Raw genomic sequence first — 26,044 nt, forward strand, 5'->3', positions numbered from 1 at the left:
GACTTGTTGCTAAGTGTTTTAGAGTTTGGATGTCATTCATTTAAACACTCAAGTGATAGAGTGTTTTATTCTCATTTTTTCTAATCTTAATTACTCTCACAAGTCAGTAAACTTCATCCCATTTTACAGATGATGAAACCCCAGTTCAGAAAAGTTAAGAAACTTGCTGGGATTCAAACCCTGGCATTTGTGACTTCAAAGCTAGCCTTTGGCCCATGATGTTATGTTTTGCTAAATGTCATTTTTAAAAAATTTTATTTAGTTTTGGCAGTGCTGGGTCCTTGCTGCCACACGGGCTTTTCTCTGGTTTCGGTGAGCAGGGGTTACTCTCCAGCTGTGCTGCTCAGGCTTCTCACTGTGATGACTTCTCTTGTTGCAGAGCATGGGCTCTAGGGCACTTGGCCTTTGTAGTTGTGGCTCCCAGGCTCTAGAACACAGGCTTAATAGTTGTGGCGTGTGGGCTTAGTTGCTCCGCGGCATGTGGAATCCGCCTGGATCAGGGATCAAACTTGTGTCTCCTGCATTGGCAGGTGGATTCTTTACGCCCTGAATGTCATATTTATCACTGAATTTCTTGCAGTATTTCTCTAGTATCGGGTTCCTTTGGATACACTAGAGACTCAGCAGAGTTTTTAAATGATATAGTCATGAACAAATGTATGGAACCAGCCGCCCTACCTACTATTCTTGGTGTCTGAGACCATCCTCAGGGAGGTAGAAAGGGGAAAGAAACGAAGCAAGTGAAAGCAAAATTGAAAAAAGAAAAGAGAGAAGAAAAAAATCAACATCAAGTGTCTGTAGAATAGCTTCTGAAGGGCTTTTAAAGCTGGAAACAGGTTTGGCAATGCTTCTTTCAGACTGTTCAGCTGGATTCAATTTTTTCAGTTCATCATTTCATAGTAGCTGCAACAGCCACCTTTAAAAAATGTCACTGGATTATAGGAATTTCTATTTTTTCATAAATCTGATATAATAAAAGAATCAAGATGAGAAAGTAACGCAGGACATGTGGTTGCTATAGCATTAATAATACGTCTGGCCAGTTAGGAGGCAATAATTTCCAAATAATAGTAATGAGTGCATGCTAAGTGGCTTCCGTAATGTCTGACTCTTTGTGACCTTATGGACTGTAGCCCTACAGGCTCCTCTGTCCATGGGATTCTCCAGGGAAGAATACTGGAGTGGGTTGCTATGCTCTCCACCAGTGGAACTTCCCAACCCAGGGATTGAACCCACATCTCTATGTCTCCTGCATTGGCAGGTTTCTTTACCACTAGCACTGCAAACAGTCATGCCTAATTAATGCTTTCTCTGTGCTGGGCACTGTATTGAATGCTTTACTTACCTTTTCTCATTCAATCTTCACAATGAACCTAGAAGGTACATAATATGAGATTTACGTTTCCAGGGTTATAACCGAGGACCTAGAGTTTCCAAAACTTGCATAAGGCCAAGAGCTGGTTAAAGCCCTACAATCATGATTGGGTTGCCCCTGAGTTTTTAATCATTGTTCTTGTTTTTCTCCTTTGATAAATGCTGCTACTTTCACTTGGCTGGCCATGTTTATTTTTTCTCTTTACGTCTCCTGTCTAGGATGTGATTAGGGTATTGGCTTAAAATGATCCTTCAGTCAGTAAATATTGAGCATCTACTGCATGCCAGATAGTGTTCTAGGAATTTGGGATATTAGTGGTAAAGAAATCACTCAAAATACTTTCCATCATGTAACTTTCACTTCATACATTGCATATTCTTTCTGAAATTTGCATTAGTTGAAGAATTCTAATTTACCTTATTAGAGTGTGGAATAACAAAAAATGAAAATCTGATGTGCAATTTAAAAGCTAAATTTTGAATCAAGAGACTTAACACTTAAAAGGAAAACAAAGCATACTTCAGGCATCATAAAGGCTAGAATTCTTTTCATCTTTTTTCTTGGCCACATGACTCATGGGATTTTAGTTCCCTGACCAGGGATTGAACCCAGGCCCCTGGCAGTGAGAGCACAGTGTCCGAACCACAGGACCTCCAGGGAATTCTTGCAGAATTCTTGAAAGATATAACATAGGATTAACTGCAAGATGTGAAAAAAGGTTTTTCAAGATGAAAGATATTTTCTGGCTTTATTTTTGCTTCCTCTCCTCCTATACATGGACTTAAGGACTCCAACTTAGGTGCTAGAAATAAAATATTGAAGACAACAGTAAAAAAGGTGAAGAAAGGAGACTGTGAAACTGTAAAGACAGAATTATAGTTGAAAAATACTAGAATCACAAAGAAGTAGAATTATACAATAGTGTAATAACAGTCATGATAGAGATCAAACATGGTGTTGGGGAGCTCACGGGGGCATCTGACCCAGACAGAGTGGTTTCCCCGAGGAAGCCATCTCAAGAGTGACAGTCCAGCCAGGTGAAGGCAGAGAGGTGGAGCTGAGCAGGACTGCAAGGAGACGGAAGAGCTTGGGCAACAGCCCCCAGCTCAAGAGAATGCAGTCTGTGAGCAACTGCAAGTGAGAGACAATAATCTGAGCCAAGTGAAGTTTCCTATATTTTTCTCTTCTCTTCCAGTTTTAAAGCAGAGCTATCACTTCACAGAAAATGGAGTAGAGCGGTGCCATGACAGAACTGTCTATTCATGCAATTTTACGGAATTAATTACTTGATATTGTTAATAACAAATGTCAGTGTTTTAGGAATTCAGACGGAACTGATGAAATGGAAAGGCAATCAGAAGAAAGCTGAAGATATCTGACATTGCTAACACAGCCAGGAGGACTGCACTGAGATCTTCTGAGACAGAGAGGGCTTAGTTGGAAATTCCTACTGAATTCAGTTGTAAGGGATCATGTCAGCTGTAAGGGATCATGTCAACTTTTGGGACTTCTGTAGGAATGAATTTATCATGAACATATGAACTCTAAAGCCATGGTAGAAACACTAAAAATAAACACTATCAAGTACGTATCAACCGATGGTGGTGTCTGCACTGAGATTTTTAAGCAGAAGTTTCAGGATAGAAGAAAAAGTTATATTTCACAACAATCTTGATATGTTCAAACTAAATTTTCAGGGAAGAAACAAGATTCTTTAAAAAAAAAAATCCAGCACTTATTTTTCTCTTCCTTGATCCCGAATTTGATAGCAAGTGTAGAAATTGAAGCAATACTCCTTGGTATTTTCTGAGAAATCTCTCAAGGTTGCTGACATTTTCAAATAACCTGTGAATTGGCGATGGTTAGAGGCCAGACCACAGAGGAAAGCATGAATTTTTGAATGCCTCTGTTTAAAACACTCCTGAAAAACTACTAATCCAATCCAAATGAAAAAAGTCTAAACAAGGTCTTGTTCACACTAAACTTATTAGAACTAATTCATTCAACACAACTCATAAATCACTGCAGTAATTCAATAAATATTTTAAAGCACCCTCTGTATATCTGGTACTGCTCAGCTGTACAGTCCCTGCTAATTTGGTCACTGAAGAGAATAGTAAAGGATCAGGCTACAGCTTACAAATACCCAGGCTTCTTTTCTACAGACATCCTTTTAAATTCAGGATTGTTTTGCTACTTCATATAGAATATCTGAAGGACGTCCCTGGTAGCTCAGATGGTAAAGACTCTGCCTGCAGTGCAGGAGACCTGTGTTTGATCCCTGGGTCAGGAAGATCCCCTGGAGAAGGGAATGGCTACTCACTCCAGTATTCTTGCCTGGAGAATTCCGTGAACATAGGAGCCTGGTAGGCTACAGTCCACGGGACCACAAGAGTTGGACACAACTGGGTGACTAACACTTTCAACTTTCACAGAATATCAGAAGACCAAAAACCAGTGTCTTCATTAATATTTGAGTACCTCCTATTAACTAGAAGTCTCAAAAGAATTGCCCAAAAAGAAACTGATGAACAAGTATACTTATAAGTTTATTTTATACTTTATGCAATTAAATTCCAAAATTAGGGAGGGGCAATCAACAAGAAATTAGAATGGTTAATATAAAATTTCTTTTATTTCCCCACTCCTTCCCTGGCTGTTCAGGTCTTCATTCCGTCCTTTCTGTCCATCTATGTCCATTTCTAATACTGAACTTGGTAATGACAAGGACTTTTAGTAATTCCAAAGGTCTGATTACTTCCTTGAATTCGTGGCGTAACCTCCATAGATTGTCCCAGGGTGTTGTGAGTTCATTCAGTCCCACAGGGATAATCATGGAGAAAGGAGAAGTAATTTACTCTACCTTGCAGCCCTCTGTGCAACCTTCCATCATCGTAATGGTCAGATGCATTCTGGCTCCTCATTTATCCCTTCTCCTGCCTTCTCCACCTGAGCTCCTTCAGAGCAAGGGCAGGTGCAGAGCAGAGCACCTTGTACAATCCAGGGTTTATCTAATAAAGAACAGCAGGCTCTTGTCCTTACCTGAAATGAGGTAATTTAGGGATAACACCTGGCACATCTAAGGCACTTAAAATAATTTAAATACCTATCTTATGGTGCTGAGTGATTAAAACAGGTAAAGATTAGAAGAGGTAAAAGAGGTAAAGGGCTGGCCCAGCACTTGCTTGATCTAGTATGTCAGTCCTTCTCCATTTCTCCTAGAATGAGATTTCTCAGTCAACATTTTGTGGTTCCCATTACTGTGGCTTTATCAATATCTTTTCTGACTGTTTTGAGAGGGAGGCTGAACCTTTTCTTGGCTCAATCCCTTGTTATTAACCGAATGGACTCTGTGAGACAGGATCTATTTCAAACCTCAGATCCAGCGCGTTCCTGAATCTCTCTGACCCTGTTTCCTTCATTAAACTTTAAGGTTTGTTATTAGACTTAGATATAAAGTGGATAAAGATCTTGAAATAGTAAAAGTACTTACTGAAAAGTAGCTATCATTAAGCACAGACACTTTACTTTGCCCATTTTGGAAAGAATTCCTAGCAAACATATTTCCCAATATCTTTTTAAACCAAGAAAATGGAATTAAAAAACACACAAAACTTTGTAGTGGTTATTGTAGGTTGGTTCATCTAACATTTGTCCTCTTTTCCTTTGCTTTCCTCTACATCAGAGGCTGAGAAGTGAAATTATTCATTTTCCAGCCTCTCTTGTAGACAGGTGAACTCATGTGACCCAAAGGAAAAGAGTCCGGACAAATGAGACTAAAGCGGGAGTCATTGAGAGAGGGAGGGGGAATTTATGGGAAAGCTCCTGTTTTCCTAGAGAAGGATTATCCCAGGCTTTTGCCCTAACCCCTTTGTCCTATTTGGAATTCTAGATTTGATGACTAGAGCAGCAGCAGCCATTTTGCTACAATGAAGAAACACATCAATGAGGGTGAAATGAAAAGATGGAGCATGGTTCCTTGATGACACCATTTAGTCACTGTACATGGCTTAGATCATCCGTCTCTGTACTTATTTTTACACAAGTCAAATAAATCCACTTGTTTAAGCCATAGCTATTCACCTATTCTATTACTTGAAATAAAAGTATCCCTAACAGGTACAAACTTTTATTTTTGATGGTAACTGACTACTGTGTGGTGGTTTAATGGACTCATGGGGTCACATCTGTAAAATGTATAGTGCTCTCTGCCATGAAAATAAATTGTTCCAAATGTATCTATAATTTTTTTTTTTACTAAATTCATTAATTTATTTACTCAGTGAGTTATTTTGAAACAACTATTTGTGGAAAGAATACTTGGTAATTCAATGGACTCTGCTGTCTCTTTGCTTGGATTTTAATATTATCTTACAATGGTTTGGCTAATCATTGTCCTTAATACATTACTCTCCTTTTCCTATCCCCTTTCTACTCAATTTTGCCAGAATGATGTCCAAATAGGAAATCAAAATGGTTAAATTGGTAAAATGTATATTACATCTCTTGCAGGTGATTTATGAGTGCTATTCTTCCACAAGCACTCTTTTGGTTACTCCCATATTTTCAGTAGGTCCAGACAGCTGTAGGTCCAGATGGCTGCCCCATGGAGAAGTAAAGCCTTGTCATCATCTCAGCTCAGGCCCTTATCAAATTCTTTCAAAATGCTTTATCCATTCAATGATTTACACACAGCTATAATTTTAACTATGTGCTTATGATTTTAACTATGTCGTTTCCCTTTCCTCCTTAACTGAGCACTTCCGGGCCTTTGTTGTATTGATCTCAGCGCCTCTGTCCCCTTCCTAATTCTCACTAGTTGCTTATATACCTTACCTGCCTTGTGTCTGCTCATGTTTGCTTATAATGCCTTTCCTTCCCGTTTCTGGGCTCTCTTCCCTGTCGCTTAAGCACCAATGTTTATAGCAAAGTCTTCCTCCATCTTTCCAGGAGGAAGGCACTCCCCTGCCCCTGACTCTTCCTCCTCCTGGTCTATTATATCTCTGTGTGTGGCACCCACCTCTTCCTGTACTCTATTCAACTTATTTCTGCTTACATTATTGCCTACACACAAACTCCATGAAGGCAGATCTATCTCCACATCGTCTCTGTATTCCCTGTGGTGCCTGATGTGGTCCTTCTGTTTGACATGGAATAGGCTCTGGATAAAACTGTTTGAATGGATGACTATAAAAGGACTGTCATAACAGGGAAGATGAATTGTAAAACCCAGAGTAGATAAGGATAGAGTGCTGCCTGAAGCAGAACTGCAGCCGTGGCTTTACATTTGATTGCAGAACTGAGCAAGGTCAGAAGATGATGGATAGTGCCGATAAACAAAAATACAAGGCCCAATAATGGGCCATTGCCCCTAAAATTTTCTTCTTGTAATGTGAGTGCAGATTAATCAATTTTATGAATTATCTTAATCATTTTACATCTGTTATCTAGTGAGATCACTTTTTGAAAAACCTCTAAGTGTAATGCACCAACAGAATAAATTTTCTCATTTATTCTTCTCTGAGAAACATAAATGAAGAGATTACTGGTGAACAGAGTGCTTATCAAATGACAAAAGCCTGGAAAAAGCAGTAATGGGCTTTCTCTTCGGGATCCAGAGTGCATAAATGTTATGTTTTAATGAAGGGACAATATTGCAATCACAAGTGCTGCCTCTGGGGTCAGTGCTCTGGGTCTGGGTTGAGGCTCTGCTGCTCTTATCGGATCCTGGGCTAGCTACATTTTGGTGTACTTCAGTTTTCTCATTTATAAAGTAAACATAATAGTAATATCAACCTCATGGAGATTGGTGAGGATTATTATTTACCATATGTGCAGCACTTTGAATAGTACCAAGCACATATTACATACTTATAAGTTGTTTGCTACTTTTTAAGATACCATCTACTCATAAGATATTTTTGTGTTTTCCTCACTGCCAAGTCTTAAATGCCTCTTCTTTTTTTTTGTTCACTTAATATAACTATGGGGGCTTCCCTGGTGGCTCAGATGGTAAAGAATCAGCCTGCAATGCAAGAGACATGGGTTCTATCCCTGAGTCAGGAAGATCTCCTGGAGAAGGGAAATGGCTACCCACTTTAGTATTCTTGCCTGGAGAATTCCATGGACAGAAGAGCCTGGCAGGCCATAGTCTATGGTGTTGCAAAGAGTTGGACATGACTGAGAAACTAACACTTTCACTTTCATTTCCAATTTAACTATAGCACTATCTCTATTTAAAAATATTGATCAATTCCAGTTTTGTCTGAAACATATTTAATCCAAGCACTTTACCAAAAATATTTTCTTATTCATATTCCCTATAACTCTCAGTATAACATATTGAAATAAATTGAGACTTAATTGGGGAAGTGTGGAATGTTCCCTGACACCATTGTCATAATTATTATTCTGATCACAGAGTGTCTCCTGGAGAAGTGACCAGCTCAAAGTGTATGTATGTATATGTTTTCTTGTCAGGAACTGAAGGGCTGAAACAACAGTGTCCAGGAAGCTCTTAGTATGACATGACATTCAGCTACCAACAATCTACCAATCTGCTTTATTTCAATTAGAAAATTATAAAGACAAACCATTGTAGAAGGCAGCCCCAGGCCTTAAACTAAAATAGTCTTAAGTAGATTTGTCAATAACAGTTCTTGGAACTGGGATTTTCTTAATGTGAATTTTCCAAATGTATTTGCTTGAATATTGTCTTGATTTTATCCACACTACTTATTTCATGGTTATCATGTGAAAACCCTAGTTTATCCTTAAGGTGATTAAAAAGTCATATGTAGAGCTTTTTGGACTCTATTTCATGAGTATTTGTAATAATAAAATCAGCAGAAAAATATCTTGTATCCTTTTGTGGCAGGCGCCATGTTCCTTTAAGTTCCTCCTCATTTTTCCTGCAGACATCTGTATGAAACATCACCGTGACAGTATCACATTTGTGGGTGTGAGAGCTCTTCTCATCAGCCCCTGACAATAGGTTCACCATTTAATCAGCATCAATTTCTCACTTTGAAAGGAACTACATTCTTTGAGTCATTTGGTTTGCTCTCTGCCAGTGGACTGTGAATAGGTCTGATACTGAGTGAGCTTTGGGTGTGGAAAAGTTTTGTTAGGATGCTTGCTTGTTACTGAGACAGAACGACAGAATTAGATATAAATACGGTATCTGCCTGTTCTCCATTTTGTTTTGTTGCTGTTTAGGAATCAGCATAATTTGCCCCAGAAATGTGGATGTTACTTTACTACTTTGTGGGGAAATAGCTCTCTCTCATTGCTTTAATCTTCCTTTCTATACAAAAAATCTGAGAATGAAATGGTATCATAATTGTATTTTAGTTTTTAGAGCCCACAATAATGAAAGTTATGAAAGTAATCAGATTCATTTAGTGAATTTAGTTCTGGATGTTTTAAAGCCAGGGTTACAAAGATCTGTGTTAACAGGTAAATTAAATTGGTCCCACTAACTAACCCACAGCCTGGAAAATCCAATGGATGGAGGAGCCTGGTGGGCTGCAGTCCATGGGGCCGCTAAGACTCGGACACGAATGAGCAACTTCACTTTCACTTTTCACTTTCATGCATTGGAGAAGAACATGGCAACCCACTCCAGTGTTCTTGCCTGGAGCATCCCAGGGACGGGGGAGCCTGGTGGGCTGCCGTCTATGGGGTCGCACAGAGTCGGACATGACTGATGCGACTTAGCAGCAGTAGCAGCAGCAACTAACCCACAGAGATGGTACCTTCCTAACGTAGGCCATGTTACTTTTCCTACAATTTGATAAGTGCCAGTTGCCCAGAGAGAGTGATTCCTTATAAGCTGCTCTTAAGTCAAGTCAAAAATGGATATTTCTCACGTTTCTTAGGGGTACTTCACATTGAAGGTATATCAGTATCAGGTTTCATGTCACAAGGTACTGTCTACTTGATTTAAAAATATTTTGAATTTAAAACAATTCAGAGGGCCGTATATCTGGGTACATACACCATCATTACCCAAGCATCTTACAGAAAACCTCAGTAGCCTTTCCTATTTATCAACCTTTGAAAAATCCTCCCTGACTCTTTTCTGTCTTACTAAATCCACCAAAGAGGAATCAGTGAGGGCTTTGGTTACATAATGAAGGTTTAGACAGCATATAAGCAGTGATGGTATGTAAAGGAAATGTAGCTTCACTATGTTACATAGTACAAATTTATCAACGTCATGCATTGGGATGCAATCACAGAATTTTCCTCCTAGTAATTTTAGGACAATGGATTTGTTTGAATAAACGGGTATTGGGTATTTCCACTGCCTTTCTTATGTATAGGTGGGTTGCTGAATCTGCTGAGGGTTTTTGCTGCTCGGATTTCTTACTACCCCGTGCAGTGATGCTAATGGAGATGGTGATAATTAACCAATGTCTGTGCACTAAGTCTAGAGATAAGTGTATTTATATTTTAAATGTTAGCATTGATTCCTATGAAAATTGAAGTTAATTAATAAATAATTATTCAGCAGTTCTGTCTAAATTAACTTGACTATTCCTGTTTATTTTCCCTCTGGCTAGGAGTGCCTGGTGAGATGGAATTACATAGTTTCAGTGGTAAAATTTGAAGGAAGTCATATGGTGTAAATTAAGCAAATGTAGTGCCAAAGGGGTTCTCTGGGGGTTTAGGGACAATGTCTGGTGAATCACTAATAGTGTGATGTTGACAAGGATGTGCTCTCTAAACCAGGGGTTCCCCAGCACTGATGCCAGTTTATGATGAAGTGTTCCCTAATCTACAACAAAATGAGAAAAATAAGACAAATGTTGGGAATTTTTCTTATAGCCAAACAGATCCATTTTAGTGACTTTATAAGTTTTGTCATTACTAAATTTTTTTGTGCTAAAAAATATCCCTTTCAAACAATGATAGTAATAGATTTTTTTCCCCTTTTCTAATGCCCTCGCTTAGAAAAATTTTTTTAAAAAGTCAATTTGGGAAATACAAATTGAAACAACAAGATACTACTACAGACCTAGTAAAATGGCCAAAACCTGGAACACTGACAACACTGAAATGCTGGTGAGGATGTGGAGCAATAAAAACTCTCGTCTCAGAGAGAGTTCTCAGGTGAGAATGCAAAATGGTGCAGCCAGTTTGGGAGACACTTTGGTGGTTTCTTACAAAACTACACATACTCTTACCAGCAGTCATGCTCCCTGATAGCTATAAAAATGAACTGAAAACTTATGTCCACACAAATACTGGTACATGGATACGTATAGCAGCTTTTTTAAAAAAAATAAATAAATGCTGAAATTTGGAAGTAACCAAGTGCAGATGAATGAACAGATAAACTGTGGTATAGTCAGACAATAGATATGCTCAAAAGAAATGAGCTATCAAGCCTGGACACGACATGGAGGAAACTAAAATGCATATTAAGTGAAAGAAACCAATCTGAAAAGGCTACATACTACATGACATTCAACTTCATGACCTTCTGGAAAAGGTAAAACTTTAGAAATAGTAAAAAGATCAGTAGTTGCCAGGAGCTAGGTTAGGAGGATGGAGATGGTTGAGGGTTGAATAAATAGAGCACAGAGATAGTTAAGGGCAGTGAAAATCCTCCGTAAGATATTGTAATGATGGATACATGGCACTATGAAAATGAAAGTCACTCAGTCGTGTCCTACTCTTTGCGACCCCCATGGACTATATACACAGTCCATGAAATTCTCCAGGCCAGAATACTGGAGTGGGTAACACTTCCCTTCTCCAGGGGATCTTCTCAACCCAGGGATGGAATCCAGGTCTCCTGCATTGCAGGTGCATTCTTTACCGGCTGAGCCACTAGGGAAGCCCAAGAATACTGGAGACAGTAGCCTATCTCTTCTCCAACGGATCTTCCTGACCCAGGAATCAAACTGGGGTCTCCTACATTGCAGGCAGATTCTTTACCAGCTGAGCTACCACGGAAGTCCAGGTGGCACTATACATTTGTCCAATACTATAGAATGTATAACACCAAGTGCGAACTTTAAGGTAAAATATGAGCTTTGAGTGATTAGGATGCATCAATGTAGGTTCCTTAATTATAACAAATGCAACACTCTAGTGAGGGATATTAATAACTGGGGAGACTGTGCAAGTGTTGGCTTAAGGAGTATACAGGAAGTCCCCGTAACCTCCTCTCAATTTTGCTGTTGACCAAAAAGGGTTCTTGTGCTTCCCGGGTGGTTCAGATGGTAAAGAATCTGCAGTGTGAGAAATACAGGTTCAATTCCTGGGTTAAGAAGATCCCTCAAAGAAGGAAATGGCAACCCATTCCAATACTCTTGCCTAGAGAATTCCATGGACAGAAGAGCCTGGCTGGCTACAGTCCATAGGGTCATGACTGAGGCACTAACACTAAAAGTGTCCTAAAATAATAAAGTCATTAAAAAAAAAAAACTTTATCTTAGTCCATTAATTTTTTTCTGATCTATTAAGTACTAAAATTATGGAATCATTGGCCTATGTGACCTTGTTATATCCTAAGATAGTTTATAATTAGTCCCTTGTCTGCTTCCCTAGGAAAACTGATGTTGGTGAACAAAAAATAAACCTATTCTAACATCTTTTGCGCTATGCCTTTCCTGCCTGAAGAGATCCAGTCAGTTAATCAGAGTGTTAGTTAGTAGGCCTTTTCATACATCCTATGACTATAGCTTACTTCTCATTTTTAAGTTATGTTTCTCTTGCTTCCTACTATAAAAAAGTCCAGAAGAGAAAAAGCCATCAGCTTACTTAACAGACTAAAACTAAATTCGGACTTTCACTCATGGTCACCCATATTAGGTAGCATTTGTTCAGTGCACACAAGTGTCAATGCACACAAGTGTGCAACCATTTCCCTGACAAGTTGAATGATGTTCCAGCTGAGTGGAATATCCAGTGATACATGCATTTTGGAAACAAATAACATAAGCATTATATCTAACCCTATTAACTTGCAAGCATTTTAAAAGACCCTTTTCTAAAACAAACAAACAAACAAACAAACAAACAACAACTCAGGTATTTAGAGTTCATTAAGCTTCCAAATCTTTCAAATGGGTTCTAACTTATGAAGATGACTAAAACAAGGGCTAGTTTTTTAAGCTTTTTAAATAAAACTAAGATAAAAAATTATCACTAAACAGACATATTACTAAAGCTTTCATACAGCTGCACTAGGGCTTCCTAGGTGTCCTAGTAGTAAGAATCCGCCTGCCAATGCAGAAGACAGAAAAGACACGGATTTGATCCCTGAGTCAGGAATACACACTGGAGTAGGGAATGGCAACCTGTTCCAGTATTCTTGCCTGGAAAATCCCATGAACAGAGGAACCTGGTGGGCCACAATCTAAGTGCTCCAAAATGTCATGAGACAGCTTTGAAGAAGAACTTCTGACAAACTTTGGGATCTTGCAGCATCCTAATCTTTAATTAGGAGAAAAAACCTGTAAAAGACATGATGAGCTATTACATACAACCTATTGTAAGTTAAAAAATAACACATGCTTGTCTGAAAAGGTGCTATGAAGTCCCTAACATATTAGCCCTGTGATTTGCTATCATTTAATTAAAAAGCCTCTTGATGAAAGTGAAAGAGGAGAGTGAAAAAGTTGGCTTAAAGCTCAACATTCAGAAAATGAAGATCATGGCATCTGGTCCCATCACTTCATGGGAAATAGATGGGGAAACAGTGTCAGACTTAACTTTTTTGGGCTCTACAGTCACTGCAGATGGTGACTGCAGCCATGAAATTAAAAGACACTTACTCCTTGGAAGGAAAGTTATGACCAGCCTAGATAGCATATTGAAAAGCAGAGACGTTACTTTGCCAACAAAGGTCCGTCTAGTCAAGGCTATGGTTTTTCCAGTGGTCATGTATGGATGCGAGAGTTGGACTGTGAGGAAAGCTGAGTGCCGAAGAATTGATGCTTTTGAACTGTGGTGTTGGAGAAGACTCTTGAGAGTCCCTTGGACTGCAAGGAGAGCCAACCAGTCCATCCTAAAGGAGATCAGCCCTGGGTGTTCTTTAGAAGGAATGATACTAAAGCTGAAACTCCAGTACTTTGGCCACCTGATGTGAAGAGTTGACTCATTGGAAAAGACCCTGATGCTGGGAGGGATTGGGGGCAGGAAGAAAAGGGCACGACAGAGGATGAGATGGCTGGATGGCATCACCGACTCGATGGACATGAGTTTGAGTGAACTCCAGGAGATGGTGATGGACAGGGAGGCCTGGCGTGCTGCGATTCATCAGGTCGCAAAGAGTCTGACATGACTGAGTGGCTGAACTGAACTGAATTCATACCTGCACAGATAACTGTATAAGACAAGTTATATAAAAGAATAAAAATGAAGCAGTCCATGTGATGGGAACTGTCAGCAAGATACATTATTCAGGCAATTGCTTTCCTGCCTCTTTCGATTAGGTTTTCTCCTCAGTCAGGCTGGATTTGTTCTTTAGTCAAATCTGCCAACCAACACAGTTAATGTTGTAGTGAAAAAGGAAAAAGAATGGGTTGACATCTGTTATAATTTAACTACCATATTCATACACAGCCATCATACAGCTTGATTACATGGATGATAAAGAAGTCAAAGAAAACACTAGGACAATTTTGTAACTGGTTAACAGACAGTTTTGGGCTTCCCTGGCGGCTCAGCAGTAAAGAATCTGCCTGCAGTGCAGGAACTACGGGAGACATGGGCTTGATTCTTTTTGAGTCAGGAAGCTCCTCTGGAGGAAGGCATGGCAACCCACTCCAGTATTCTTGCCTGGAAAATCCCATGGACAAAGGAACCTGGCGGGCTACAATCCATAGGGTCGCAAAGAGTTGGATATGACTGAAGTAACTTAGCATGCACACAACAGACAGTTTTAAAGAAAAAAGAATTTGGTGAAAAGTTTTAAATCTAAATTTTTCACTTTGGATTTTTTCAGTAATCTATCTGCACTTCCCTTGTGGCTCAGCTGGTAAAGAATCTGCCTGCAATGCAGGAGACCTGGATTTGATCCCTGGGTTGGGAAGATCCCTGGAGAAGGGAAAGGCTACCCACTCCAGTATTCCTGGAGAATTCCATGGACTGTATCGTCCATGGGGTCAAAAAGAGTCAGACACGACTGAGCGACATTCACTTTCACTATTCAGTAATCTATCTATGGGAGAATAGGCAACAGAGTACCCTCCAAGAACATGAGTTTGTTAGTAGTAAGTAACTGAAGTTTTGAAAAATGGGCATTAGAGGTGAAAGGAAGAAAAAAGAGGAAATGTGAAAATTACAAAGTAATTTCAATCACTTCTATTTCACTTGCAACATTTCTGGTACTGTTCTAAGTACTTGATACCCATTTATCCCTCACAATTACAGAGGTGGGTATAATGACGATTATAACCACTGCATGCATCAGGCAACTGAGTCACAGAGAAGATAAATAACGTTCATGAGGTCGCACAGGTGGCAGGTGACACAGCAGGAATCTGGACCGGGCACATCGGAACCACTGCTACATGCATTCTCTCATTTCACCCCTACAGCATTATGTGTCAGACAACAGCATCTCTAAGTTAGACACAGAGACCGAGTCCTGAAGCGCCATGAATTTATTAGATGGCAGTGGAGCTGAGATTTCGAGTGAAGGGTTTCAGACTCTAAAACCCTAAGGAACAGAGGCACCAAGATAAAGTTTCTCACCTGTACTGAGAGGTACGTGGCCTCTGTGGTCTTTACAAAGCTCACACAAGATCATTGATGAATCCTACTCATGGATGGGGAGAGTTTGTTCTACTCACTACAGGGAATTTCTGTAGTCCATGACATACGTGAGGGCATTCTGTACATTCTCCCATGCAACAGTCATCACACTTAATAAACCACTGCGGGACTTCCCTGGTGGTCCAGTGGTTAAAATCAGAGATTGAACATAGGTTCAATCCCTGGTCTGGGAAGATCCCACATGACTCAGAACAACTAAGCCACATCTATAGAGACCTCGCACCTGGACCCGTGCTCTACAACAAAAGAAGCCATCGCAATGAGAAACGTGTGCACCACTATTAGAGAGTAACCCCTGCTCGCCACAACCAGAGAAAAGCCTGCTCAGAAATGAAGACCCAGGGCAGCCAAAAATAAATAAAAATTAATACATAGATAAATAATTTTAAAACCTCATTGTTTAATATCTGATTCCCCATAGACTTGCAAGCTCTGTTCATCTGCTGACAACATACTATGTACCAGAGAGGCATAGTACTAGGAGTTTGAAATATGTCAGAAAATAAAATAAAGTTCCTTAACTTTTGCCTATTTAGCTTTGCACCACTGGCACCTAACAGAGAGTCTGGCACCTACTGATTCTCAATAAATATTTACTGAATAAATAAATGAATCAATTAGGAGGGGTACGTAGAAGTAAAGGAAAGACAGACTATAGAGAAAAGGAAATATTTGGATTTTATCTATTACCTCCCAGATTTTTATTAAAATCTTAATATGCATTTGATTAATCAGGATGACCATTTACATTATCTAACTTATCTTTAAAAGCAGAAATGTACATTTTAATTCCAAAAGCGAACTGTGTCCGGGTTCTGAAGGGGGACGCAGGCATCAGGATGCAGCACTCGCTCCTCTGCCAAAGTAAAATTTTCTGTTGCGTTTCCCAGAGCTTGGCCTGTGTTTGTGTTCACCAATTTTCAAAAGGTGACTTTCCAATGCAAGTCTTCTCCCAGTAATTAGAGGCGTTTATCTGAAAGCTTATCCGGGTTTAGCAGGGAGGTTACAGGCTGTCATCCACATTGTTATTGACTCCCTCAATTAGAGGCAATGGCATTTCACCTCCATGCAAAATATTAGTAAATTAGCAATCCCCACTCTGCATTCATTTGGGAAATCTCCTCTGTGATGACGAACGTGACAAGCAGGGAGTAATCAGAGACATTCCGGTAATACCTTTAAGCCTTGCAAATATCAATTAAAACTCTGGCTCTGCAGCTTGTTGTTGGGGTTTGGTCTACAGGGTAAATTTCTATTTTTATGACACAGCGCAGAAGTCAGCATTGGTAATTTGCAGGAGAAGCAAGCAACAACCTCACTACAAAAGAGCCAGAGAAACAGCCACTCTGATTTTCTTGATTCTTTCATATCACTCAAAGTCTCTCTTAAACCATAAAATGAACTCTGGCATTGTGAACAATTTTCAGATCAGATTTACAATTCTCTGACATGACAACTTTGACTCAAAGGGCAAATTCTAAAAAATATTTCTTATAGTGCTAAAAAGACTGCAAAGGGATTATTATTAAATGTCATGACTGTCTCTTTCAATCTGGGGGCATTTTAGGCTAATGAAGAGATTTATTTTGCACAATAATTGTTAGGTCATAGGAGCTCTGTGGATGAGCGTCAGTAGATTTACCTAAAATTTATGAAAAACATCTTATGTGCATTTTATTGTATTGAGAGTGTGTCCCTTTCATCAGATTCTTCACAGGGGCTTGTAGCTCCAGCAGTCAAAAATCTTTGGTCCCATGGAAAAGAACTAAGGGCTGAGGAGAGGGTGCTGCCGAGGTCTGCTTCCTCCGTGGAGAACCCTGGAGCTGCACTGGTTTTAGTGTCTTTTGCAAAACGCCTCAGCTGGCCAATGCTCCTCTGTCTCCTCTATTCCATACTCGAATCTCTGATGTTGCGGGGATCATACATTTAGCTGAGCTTTCACCTCCACTTCCCTGTATTCTAATAACTGCACAAACTAGTGGTTCAGCTTCATCCTTTTTTGGCACATTCTTTATCATTAATCACAAAGCAAACTATGAAAAAATTAATATTTGCATTGTATCAATGGAGCAGAAAGATCAATGCCTTCGGTTTTGAGACAATATCACTTCTTTATGACAAGTCAAATGCTTTTTTAGGGGGCCATCAGAATCTTATTTCTTTATGTGGCACACTATGATAAAGTTTAACTTACAATTTAAGTTTAACATATAAGTTCTGTTTTTAAGTTGATCAGTTTTATTAGGTTTTCAAAGATTGAAGAGTTGAGAAACGGGGCAAACATTGCTTAAAATGATAAAAAAATAATTTTAAAATACTTTAAAATTTGGGGGCCATAGAATTCTAGCCAAGGTTGAAATTGATCTTTTTTTTTTTTTTTTTGGTAATGATCAATTAAAGTGAAAGCATTTTTATTGTTATGCCTTAATAAAGGCAAATCAGGTCAAGATTGCCAATTTTTTTTCCATTGAATCTCCACCTAAGAAGAGCATTTTTTTTAAGATAAAGGATTTCTAAATGAGGACATAGGATAATTAGAAATCTGAAAGACTGTTCTTGAAATGGACAAGTAAAGTATATTTAACTTACTGTCATGATGAGCCCCTTTTCCTGGAAGTATTTAACCAATGGAGCAGCGTTCTGCTTGAAGTTCATTAGTCTCCTTTGGGTAGCTTTCAGATTGTCATCAGGTCGCCCTTGTTGCTCTGCACGCTTCAGTAATCTTTCTTTGAGTCTCTGATTGGCGCAAGCCAGGAAGACCACCAAGTCAGGAGTACAGATCTATGGAGAGGGTCAAACAAGCAGATAGGCATTCAACATACCAACCGGTGTGAGTGTGGGCAGAGGCAGTTTTGCATAGTGCTTTAAAGAAATGATCTCCAATTTTTTTTTTCTGTATCTTCATGCTAATAAATTATTTGATCATGTATCCCAATAAATATGTACTTATTAATTTATTAATTATGCATGAGTGTATGATACACATGTGCTCATGTGCTTGCGTCAGGCATTCAGTGGTGTCTGATTCTTGGCGACCTGACAGACTTTAGCCTGCCAGGCTGCTCTGTCTATGGGATTTTCTCAGCAAGAGTACTGGAGTGGGTTGCCATTTCCTCCTCTAGGGGATCTTCCTGACCCAGGGATCGAACCCACATCTGCATCTCTTGTACTGAGGGCAGATTCTTTACTGCTGAGCCACCAGGGAAGCCTCATGCTGCCCTAATATAGTATGCATGCTGTAAAATACACACAAAAATGTAATTTTTAAAGGATAAGATATGATAATGGTAATATTAGCATTTTCTTCCCACATTACACTGGTTTGCCTATGTACTCTGGAGACCACTGGTTACATAATGAATGCTGGAATCCAGGAAACCTGAATTAGAGTTTTTGCCCTAGGATTTACCAGCTGAGCTCTGGGCATATGGCTTATCTTAGCTAAGCCTCTGTGTCTTCATCTGTCAAAAGAGATATATGAACTTCTTCCCTGAGTTCTTATAAAGATTAAATAAGATATTGTGTGAAAAAAACAGCACAAACTTGATCCATGGTAGGTGTACAGCAAATTTTAGCCATATTTACTATCTCTTGGTTTTCAGGATTCTATGTTGTTCTGGTTCTCCTTTAACTTTTTACTTTGTTGTTTTTTCCCCCTTGCTCAAATTGTTTCCCTTAAAAATACAATGCTCACAAATAATGATGTTTCTGAGGCTTAGATTATGTTTGGTTTGCTTTCCCTCTCCAAGTTTTCATTCTCTCAGCTCCTTTCTGCTGTTTTCGTTTCAACCACTTATCCTTTGTTGATGGATTCCAAATCTACATTTTCAGCACCAGCTTTCAACAGCACTTATGTCTTATATTATCAAATGCTTATATGATAGCTCTACCTGAAAGTTTTAATGTTACTCAGCAAGGCCAAATCAGTTCTGACAACTTTTTACCTAAATGAAATTCCCTTCTTGCTTATATATGTATTTGTTTATTCTTTTATTTTTATGATAGTAACACTACTTGCCTGAATCTTTCAATTAGAAGTCTTGTCTTTTAAATTTTTAGAATTTGAATGAAAGATTCTTTAAATTCTATAGTGCTATACAGTTTTCAAAATTTCACAAACACGATTTCATATAATTCCATAATAGCTCCTTTTAAAAATAACTTCTCTTATATTGCCCCCACCCACTAGTAACCACTAGTTTGTTCTCTATATCTGTGAGTCTGCTTCTTTTTTGTTTTATGCCCTAGTTTGTTCTACTTTTTAGATTCCACCTAAAAGTGATATCATACAGTAGTTGGCTTTCTCTGACTTATTTTATTTAACACAATGTGCTCCAAATCCATCCATGTTGCTACAAGTGACAAAATTTCATTCTTTTTCATGGCTGAGTAGCATTCCATTGTGTATGTGTATATACAATGAAATGTATACACCTCCCCGCCCCAGCACACACACACACACACACACCCCACATCTTCACATCTTCTTCATCCATTTACCTGTTGATGGACACTTAGGTTACTCCCATACCTTGATAATTGTAAATAATGCTGCTATGAACACTGGGGAGCCTATATCTTTTTGAATCCTCAGCTAGAAATCTTAATATAATTTCTAACCCTTATCAAAACTTCAGTCTCAGGAAGCCCTCACCATGGATGGTGGATTTTTGTCTTGAAACATGATTCATGTTTCTTAATTCATATTATCTCTTCCTCTAATTCCCACTGCCACTGTGTAAGCACAGGCACACACTGGCATAAGTGATTATGAGAATGAATTTTAGAATCAGATTGTCCTGATTTCATCAGTTCAGTTCAGTTCAGTTCAGTCGCTCAGTCGTGTCTGACTCTGCGACCCCATGGACTGCAACATGCCAAGCTTCCCTGTCCGTCACCAACTCCCAGAGCTTACTCAAACTCATGTCCATTGAGTTGGTGATGGCATCCAACCATTTCATTCTCTATTGTCCCCTTCTACTTCTGTCTTTAATCTTTCCCAGCATTGGAGTCTTTCCCAATGAGTCGGTTCTTTGCATCAAGTGGCCAAAGTATTGGAGTTTCAGCTTCAGAATTAGTCCTTCCAGTGAATATTCAGGACTGATTTCCTTTAGGAAGGACTGGATTGATTTCCTTGCAGTCCAGGGGTCTCTCAAGAGTCTCCTCCAACATCAAAGTTTAAAAGTATCAAATCTTTGGCGCTCAGTTTTCTTTATAGTCCAGCTCTCACATCCATACGTGACTACTGGAAAAACCATAGCTTTGACTAGATGGACCATTGTTGGCAAAGTAATGTCTCTAATTTTTAATATGCTTTCTAGATTGGTCATAGCTTCTCTTCCAAGGAGCAAGTGTCTTTTATTTATTTTTTTTTTTGCAAGTGTCTTTTAATTTCATGGCTTCAGTCACTATCTGCAGTGACTTTGGAGCCTCCCCAAAATAAATTCTCTCACTGTTTCCATTGTTTCTCCATCTATTTGCCATTAAGTGATGGGACCAGATGCCATGATCTTAGTTGAGTTTTAAGCCAACTTTTTCACTCTCCGCTTTCACTTTCATCAAGAGGCTCTTTAGTTCTTTGTTTTCTGCCATAAAGGTGGTGTCATCTGTGTATCTGACATTATTGGTATTTCTCTCAGCAATCTTGATGAGCTTGTGCTTCATCCAGCCCAGCATTTCATATGATGTACTCTGCTGCTGCTGCTGCTAAGTCGCTTCAGTCGTGTCTGACTCTGTGCGACCCCATAGATGGCAGCCCACCAGGCTCCTCCATCCCTGGGGTTCTCCAGGCAAGAACACTGGAGTGGGTTGCCATTTCCTTCTCCAATGCATGAAAGTGAAAAGTCAAAGTGAAGTTGCTTAGTCGTGTCCGAGTCTTAGCGACCCCACGGACTGTAGCCCACTAGGCTCCTCCATCCATGGGATTTTCCAGGCAAGAGTACTGGAGTAGGGTGCTATTGCTTTCTCTGATGTACTCTGCATATAAGTTAAATAAGCAGTATACAGCCTTGACGTACTCCTTTTCCTATTTGGAACCAGTCTGTTGTTCCATGTCCAGTTCTAACTGTTGCTTCTTGACCTGCATACAGATTTCTCAGGAGGCAGGTCAGGTGCTCTGGTATTCCCATCTCTTTAAGTATTTTCCAGAGTTTGTGGTGACCCACACAGTCAAAAGCTTTGGTGTAGTCAATAAAGCAGAAGTAGATGTTTTTCTGGAACTCTCTTGTTTTTTTGATGATCCAATGGATGTTGGCAATTTGATCTCTGGTTCCTCTGCCTTTTCTAAATCCAGCTTGAACATCTGGAAGCTCACGTTTCACGTACTGTTGAAGCTTGGCTTGGAGAATTTTGAGCATTACTTTGCTAGGGTGCGAGATGAGTGCAATTGTGCGGTAGTTTTCATAAGAATCTGCTATTAGTTGTTTGTCCTTGGACAAATGGTTCAATGTCTCTAAACTTCAGTTTTCTCAACTGTAAATAAAGGGGAAATCTATCTTATCTTGGTAGTTTAGTATGTCCCATTAAAAAAAATTTATTTTTTATTGACGGATAATTGCTTTACAGAATTTTGTTTTCAAAAACACATTTAAGTAGCTTTTGAGAAGTGTTAGCAATATAGAAAATCACTTTGTAATTTTTGTATGGTATGTGGTAAAGAGATTATATTAAATTAAAACTTTTATCTTATCAAATATTAAATTGCAAAATACAAATTTAATAAAATCTTTGGTAACATTCAGTCTTGCCCAACACCTCATATGGTATCCTTTAAATTTACTTTGAATAACTTACATAAGAGAGAAGATAATTTTTGACGAATAACTTAAAATGATATTATATTGTTCTTGGTTTGGTCATTGTATATATTAAAATATGGAATAAGCTTCAACTACTAGCTCAGTGTTGAATGCAGATAATACTTCTTTCATAACAAATTGAATGCTTTATTTTAATATCTTTATGTTTTGTTTCAGACTGAAAAGTATGTGCTTTTCCCTACATAACACAAAGAGGTTATTGCTGTTACTGCTGTTCACTCGTTAAGCCTTGTCTGACTCTCTGAGACCTCATGGCCAGGCTTCCATGTCCTTCACTATCTCCAGGAGTTTGCTCAGATCATAATGAGGTTATGGAGAGACTTAAACATGTAGTCATCACTATATTTTGTCTTTTAGTATTGACTCTTGAAATTTATAAAGACTTTTTACACTTTAGTAAAACTGTATTTTATTTATTTATATTGGAGTGGAGTGTCAGTTGTTTAGTTGTGTCCGACATTTTGCAACCCCGTGGACTGTAGCCCGCCAGGTTCCTCCATCCATGGGATTTTCCAGGCAAGAATACTGGAGTGGGTTGCCATTTCCTTCTCAAGGGAATCTTTCCAACCCAGAAATAGAACCCAGGTCTCCTGCATTGCAGGCAGACTCTTTACTTACATTAATAGACTTTAAAAAATAGCCATAAGTTTACAGAAAATGAGTAGAATATCTTCATGTTGTTTCTTTAATTTCTCCCAGTACTTTTTAATGTAGAGCTTTGTAGCTTTCTATATAATGATCTTGCCCATTTAAAAAATTATTCCTGTGAATTTGATATTTTTTATATCTAAGATTTTTGATCAATGAATGGAACTATTTCTTCCATTGGATTAACTAAATCAATCTCTGCTCTTTGTCTTTTTAATTATGTTGACAAGTCAATCTTCCTCTATTCATTATCTCAAAGTTCTTTATCTGAATAATTACTCTGTTAAAAAGAACCTATGGCCACCTTTGATTAGCAAAGATGTGTTATTCACTGTGTCAGATTGCAAAATGAGCTTACTTTAGTAAGCCTTGTTCTTAACTGTCAGTGCTTTTGACTGCTTTATTTTTTTATTGAAGGATAATTGCTTTACAGAAATGCTCTATTGTTTATGAAGACCTGTGAGAAGACCTAGAGACCCTACAGTTCAGATCACATTGAGAAACCAACAAGAAAAATATGAAAAACAAAAAACAATCCCTCACAAGAGAGAAGATCACAGTTGGAACAAAAACTGGAATCACAGAAACTAAGAGATGGGAAAATTTTGGAGGTTATCCAGCCCAAATTAATGCCAAACCTACAATCATCTCTACAGTTTCTTGACAAGACATCTTTAAACTTGAACATTTAAACTTGAATGTTCTTTGTGAGCATTTCTTGTGATGCCTCACTACTTATGAGGTCAACCCCCTTCATTACAGGGAGATACTAATAACTGGGAAATTTTTTCTAATATGGGGCTAAAATTACTTTAATTCTGTCTAATAGTAAAATGTAAAGGAAATAATTTCTTTCAATCATTAAGCATTTATTGACTATACACCACTACCACAGAGGCTTGACTAGACTGAACATGGAGATAATTTCTGGGCTGGGGGGACAAAAACTGGAATATAGGGCTCTTCCATGGAGGAGCCATAGAAACTACTACTGCTGCCCCCAGTTTAGGCTTCTGGTTGGAATCCTGTAGGGCTGCACCATCAGAGTATGTATGAACCAGCCCTCACAGGACTCAATTCCACTTAGAATCATCCCAAATTCTCATTATGCTAAATGTGTTTAATAGCCAATTAGGCACTGAAAAGAGAATTAGTGAACTAAAAGGGCATGAGAAAATATTGAGAGTGAAACAAGGCAGGGAGAGAGGTAGGAAAGCACAGGAAAGAGCAAAAGAGACATATGAGACCAAGGATAGAAAGTTTTGGAAGAAGAGAGAAAATGAAGAAGCAGTGTTTGAAAATAAAATAGCAACGGAATTTTCCCAGACTCAGGAAGTAACATAAAAACCAAGGAGAAAACTAAACAGAAAACTCAGATCTAAGCACATCATAGTAAACCTGCCGAAAGGCTAGCCAGAAAAAAAGATCTTTAAAGCATCCAGAAGGGAGAAATGACAGATTACCTTCAGAGGCACAACGAGACAGCTAAATTTGCCAAAGAAACAATGAAAGGCAGAAAGCAATGACATGACATTTTTAAAGGTCAAATAAAAAAATCTGCCATCTAAGTTTCAATATTCAGTCAAAATATCTTTCAAAAACTAAGAGTAAATATAGATGTTTTCAAACAAACCAAAACTGAGAGAATTTGCATCAGAAATTCTACTCTAATGGAAATATTAAAGAATATTCTTCAGGTAGAAGAAAATGATCCAAGACAGAAAGCTGGCCCAGGGAACAAATGAAGAGTAATGAGATGGTAAATCTAGGGGTGAATTTAAATGAACATTGACCATATAAAATATACTAAAAATATTTTGTGATGCTTAAAAATAGAGATTAGTCATGAGGCAGGTAAATTAAGTTCACGTGTTCTAAGATCTTGGTTCAGAAAGTGGTAAAAGTACTGATTTCTATGAAAATATGAATATGTTAATAATGTCGTAAATCGATAGAACAGGAATCAGCAAACTTTTTTTGTAAAGTGCCAGAGAGTAAATATTTTAGGTTTTTAGGTCACGCGACTTTTTAATAAATATTTATTTACTTATTTGGCTATGCAGGGTCTTAGTTGCAGCATGCAGGAATTTTAGTTGCCGCGTGTAAACTCTTGGTGTGTGGGATCTAATTCCCTGACCAGGGATCTAACCCAGGCTCCCTCCATTGGCAGCGTGCAGTGTTAGCCACTGACCACCAGGTAAGTCCGGTCATGAGGTCTTGCAGCATCAAAGCAGCCATAGACAGGAAAGCAGCAGGATGGCTGGGGAGAATTCAGAGGAGATAAGCCAGTGCAAAGGTGCAGGGCTGGGTTAGTCACTGCGCCCGGAGACTAGGACTCTGTGCTGCTGCTGGCCCTTCTAGGGGCACACAAGAGAGGAGACTTTATTTATCAGATCCTGTCTCCTCTTGGTCAAAAGTATCCCCTGGCCACGTTGTCTCCTGCATACTTTACACTGTGTATGTCTCAGGGCAGGAAGTCAGTGAATCGCTGTCCTGGGCAGCATCGCAGGGGTGCACAGTAGCAAAGGCCAAGTAAAAAGTGGGCTGAGAGAATATAAGAGAGCATCAGAGGTGCTTAATACAGCAGTACACCTTAAATACAAAGATATAGAAACGCTAAAAGTAAAGGGATGGAAAAAATACCATGGCAATAACCAGTAGAAAGGTGGTAAAACCACACAAATATATCAAATCCAATTTAAAAATGAGCAAAGGAAAAAAATTGAAAATATCAATTGAAAATATGCACTAGGAAAGTGGATCTTGAAAGTTCTCATCATGAGAAAAAATTTTTGTAACTATGAATGGTGATGGACATTAACTAGACTTAGACTTATTGTGGTGATCATTTTGCAACATATACAAGTGTGGAATCATCCAGTGCACACTTGAAACAAATATAATTGCAATTTAATACAATTATTCCTCAATAAAAATTCAAATTATAAAATTTAATTTTTAATTAATCAAAGTTAATTTAGTTAAAAAAATTTAAATTAATAAAATGCCTAACAATCCATTTTCTACAAAATAAAGGGCAAAAAATTTGAGCAGATATTTCTCTTTAGAGGACAAATCACCACCAGGTATAAGTAAAGGTGTTCAAAATCACTAACCATCTGGGAATTGGAAATCAAAATCATGATGAGGGAATTCCCTGGTGGTTCAGTGGTTAGGACTTGATGAAACTAATCTAGGTAAAGAAAAGGCATAAATAAATATTGAGAATAAATAGTAAGGCATCCCTAAATATTCTACAGAGATTAAGATGATAAAAGAGGATATTAAGAAAAAACTTCATGAAAGCAAATTAGAAAATATTTATGAAATGGACTGATTTCTAGAAAAACACAACTCTCCCAAACCAAAAAAAAAACCAACCAAAAAACAAGAACCAGAAAATCAG

The 26,044-nt window shown here is 38.5% G+C and overlaps 1 protein-coding gene across 1 annotated transcript in view; it reads right to left on the reverse strand.

Moving 5' to 3' along the window:
* Window positions 1-26,044, reverse strand: part of AK5 (adenylate kinase 5) — a 266,778-nt gene that overhangs the window by 194,249 nt on the left and 46,485 nt on the right. The window contains exon 6 of the mRNA XM_068965869.1: window positions 17,762-17,953. Within this exon, the coding sequence (XP_068821970.1) occupies window positions 17,762-17,953 (192 nt within the window). The remainder of the gene's footprint in view (window positions 1-17,761; window positions 17,954-26,044) is intronic.

The sequence above is a fragment of the Capricornis sumatraensis genome, chromosome 2 (assembly GCF_032405125.1).
Source record: "Capricornis sumatraensis isolate serow.1 chromosome 2, serow.2, whole genome shotgun sequence".
NCBI classification, from domain to species: domain Eukaryota; kingdom Metazoa; phylum Chordata; class Mammalia; order Artiodactyla; family Bovidae; genus Capricornis; species Capricornis sumatraensis.